This window comes from Trypanosoma conorhini, assembly GCF_003719485.1.
Source record: "Trypanosoma conorhini strain 025E chromosome Unknown Tco_14.4_contig_00719, whole genome shotgun sequence".
Lineage (NCBI taxonomy): Eukaryota > Euglenozoa > Kinetoplastea > Trypanosomatida > Trypanosomatidae > Trypanosoma > Trypanosoma conorhini.
The window spans coordinates 4,264-6,940 of record NW_021704804.1 but is presented as its reverse complement, the minus strand read 5'-3'; the positions used below and the strand labels follow the sequence as shown (position 1 = coordinate 6,940).

Here is a 2,677-nt window from a genome sequence, read left to right as displayed (position 1 = left end):
GCCGGTGCCGCTCGCGCCTGCTTTTGCGCTCAACCGCTGCCCCTTCTTCGTCGCCTTCCGCCGCAGCCGAGACTCCCGCCGCCGCGTCTCCCTCACGGCTTCGACAGGCGAGGCCCGCGCCCCTGCGGTCCCGTCGGCGCCCCCAACACTACGCCCGCGAGGCCCGCCGTGCCTCGCAGCGCCATCCGCGTGCGGCTGCCCCGCGGGAGAGGCGGGGACGGCCGCCGCCCGTTCCACCAACCGGCGCTGCACGCGGCTGGAACTCTTCACCATTCAACGCGGCAGACGCTTGCCTGGGCGCGCCAAACGCATGCATGCACGCGCCGGTGCGTGTGTTGGGCGGAGCCGAAGAGAAGAAGCAGAAGCCACACAAAGGCAGAATGCAAGCAAAAAAAAAGGGCAACGCCCCCCGGCCGCCGGCCACCGGCAGCGGCGCCTCTCCGCCTCGCCTCCGGGGGCGGGGCGTGGAGGTGCACCTGCCGAGCAGGGAGCGGCGGGGCGGGGGCACGTGTGAGCGCCGCGAAGAAGCCCCCAGAAACAAAAGAAAAAAAGGAGGGAGAAGAAGTCCGGGGGCGAAGAAACGAATAAAACAAAAAAAATAACACGCGAAAAAGTCTTCGCATGACACTTTTCCGCCGCTCCGTGACAAACAGACATGGCAGCCAACCTGTGAAGAAAGAAAACGTGAGATCCGGCCGGGCCGCAGTGGGCACGCGGCCCAAGTGCACCGACGGGAAGGGCGGGGGTCACGGCAGGAGGCGCAGCAGGCCGTACTTCATCGCCTCCGCGAGCGCGGCGGCGTCTGCCAGGACCTGCCGGCCACGCAGCAGACGCGCCGACCGCGGAAGCGGGGCCCACACCTTCGCCAGCCGCGCCACGCCGTCGCCGCCCCGGCCCTTCTCCGCCTCCGCCCCCGCGCCCCCCAACAGCCGCGTCAGAAAGGCCGCCTTTTCCGCCGCCGTGAGCGCCGTCCCGGCAACGCAATAGTACAGCACCGTGGACAGCACCTGCTCCTCCCTCCGCCTCCCCCGCTTCGCTGGCTGCCGTGGCGCCGGCGTGCCGCGTGCAGGCGACGCCGCGGACGCCACCATCGCCTGCCGCACCGCCGCCCTCGCCCAGGCGAAGGAGGGCGCCCCACGGCCCCTCCCCACACCCGACGAAAGGACCCCGCTGGGCTCGGGGGGCAGGCCCGCCGCAGCAGCGGCAGGCGCGGGGCCGCCCTCCTGGCCAAAGGTGTGCTGTGGACGGCGCACCCACTCGTAGTGCTCCGCGCCCAGGCGGTAGCGCACGGCGAAGAAGACGCTCTCGCGCCAGGGGTCGACGATCCACACGCCCACTGCGCCGTGGAGCCCGCGGCACCCCGCACCCTGCCCGCGCCGCCCATGCGCGCCGTCCCGCTTGGCATCACCCAGTCGCCGCCCGACGCCGCGATCCGGCGCGTCGCGGTTGCTCAGTCCACACGCCGTCATCCAGTGCATTGCCCCTCCCTCCACGGGCTGTGAGAAAGACTGTGCGAAATCCGCGTACTCCCGCAACGTCAGCGCCGGCGCAGACGGGTCGGGCAACCCCGGGATGTGGTGCAGCACACCCACCCGCTGGCACCACGCAGGGCGCGTTTCGGCACCGCGGCGTCGGCTGGGGGGGAGAAGCGCGCGGTCACGGCCAGGGCAGCGGCACGTCGCAGCAGCGGCGCGCACGGCGCCAAGAGACGGGGCCGCCGCACCGTCGGCATCGCCCGCGTCCACGCCGGGCAGGAAAAGAAAGGGGGAGGGAACCAGCACGTCGTACACCGCGGAGGCGGTGTGCAGCGCCCCCGATGCGCGTTGGCGGCTCACGTCGCACGCCGGCGCCTGCCCAGCGCGGCGCAGCACAACGCGCTCCCACGGCACCGGACGACAGCACGCACGCACACCCCCAGGCGCACCCGCCAAACCCCCCGACAACACCGGCGGGCGCTCATCGTGGGACTCCGACGCTCCGCCGCGGCACGCCGCCCCCGCTGCGGCGGACGCCGCGTCCGGGGCCGGGGGAAAAATGATCTCCAGCCGCCTCAGCAGCGTCGCCGGGGTCAGCACAACCTCCCTGCGGAGGCCCGCCGCTGCCGCCAGGCGCCGCCGCGCAGCGCCCCTCTCCCACGCAGCAGACGCCGAGCGGCGCCACCCCCCACGGGGCGCCGCGGCAGCGGCTGCGCCTCGGTTTGGGGGCGCACACCCGCCCCGGCGGCCCCCCGCCCCAACTGTGAAGCTGCCACGCACGGCAGGCGCCGCCGCCGCCGCACCCCAAACGGCGCACGACGCCGCGCCCACCCGACGGACAGACGCCCGCGGCAGCGCGGCGGAGGGCCACGTACAAGGCACGCACAACTTGCACACGCACCGCATGCACGGCGCGCCCTAGCAGGTCCCCGGCAGCCGCGGCGCACCGCCAAGCCTGCGCAGCAACGACGCAAAAACGAGACAAGGAGCAAAGGCAGAGGCGGGAGTACGCACGCGGCAGAGTCAGCCCAAGCACACCGACAGAGAAGCAACACACTGCGATGCTGAGAGAGAGAGAGAAACACACACACACGCACACACACAACACTTCGTGCACACTTGCAGCTACGCATCAGTTCATTGAACGGACCCGGCAACGTAGACAAGCGGAGAAAAAAGGACCCTCCTCCGGTGCTACACTC

The 2,677-nt window shown here is 71.9% G+C and overlaps 1 protein-coding gene across 1 annotated transcript, besides 3 other annotated features; it reads right to left on the bottom strand.

Moving 5' to 3' along the window:
• Positions 1 to 403: 403 nt before the first annotated feature.
• Positions 404 to 455: a microsatellite.
• Positions 455 to 504: a microsatellite.
• A 242-nt stretch (positions 505 to 746) lies between these two features.
• On the bottom strand, positions 747 to 2,381 carry Tco025E_08192 (uncharacterized protein; the record flags this gene model as incomplete). The annotated part of the gene is made up of 1 exon (XM_029375047.1): positions 747 to 2,381. The coding sequence occupies one exon, from the start codon at positions 2,379 to 2,381 to the stop codon at positions 747 to 749; it is 1,635 nt and encodes a 544-aa protein (XP_029224860.1).
• Positions 2,382 to 2,556: 175 nt separating this feature from the next.
• Positions 2,557 to 2,583: a microsatellite.
• Between the last annotated feature and the right edge of the window lie 94 nt (positions 2,584 to 2,677).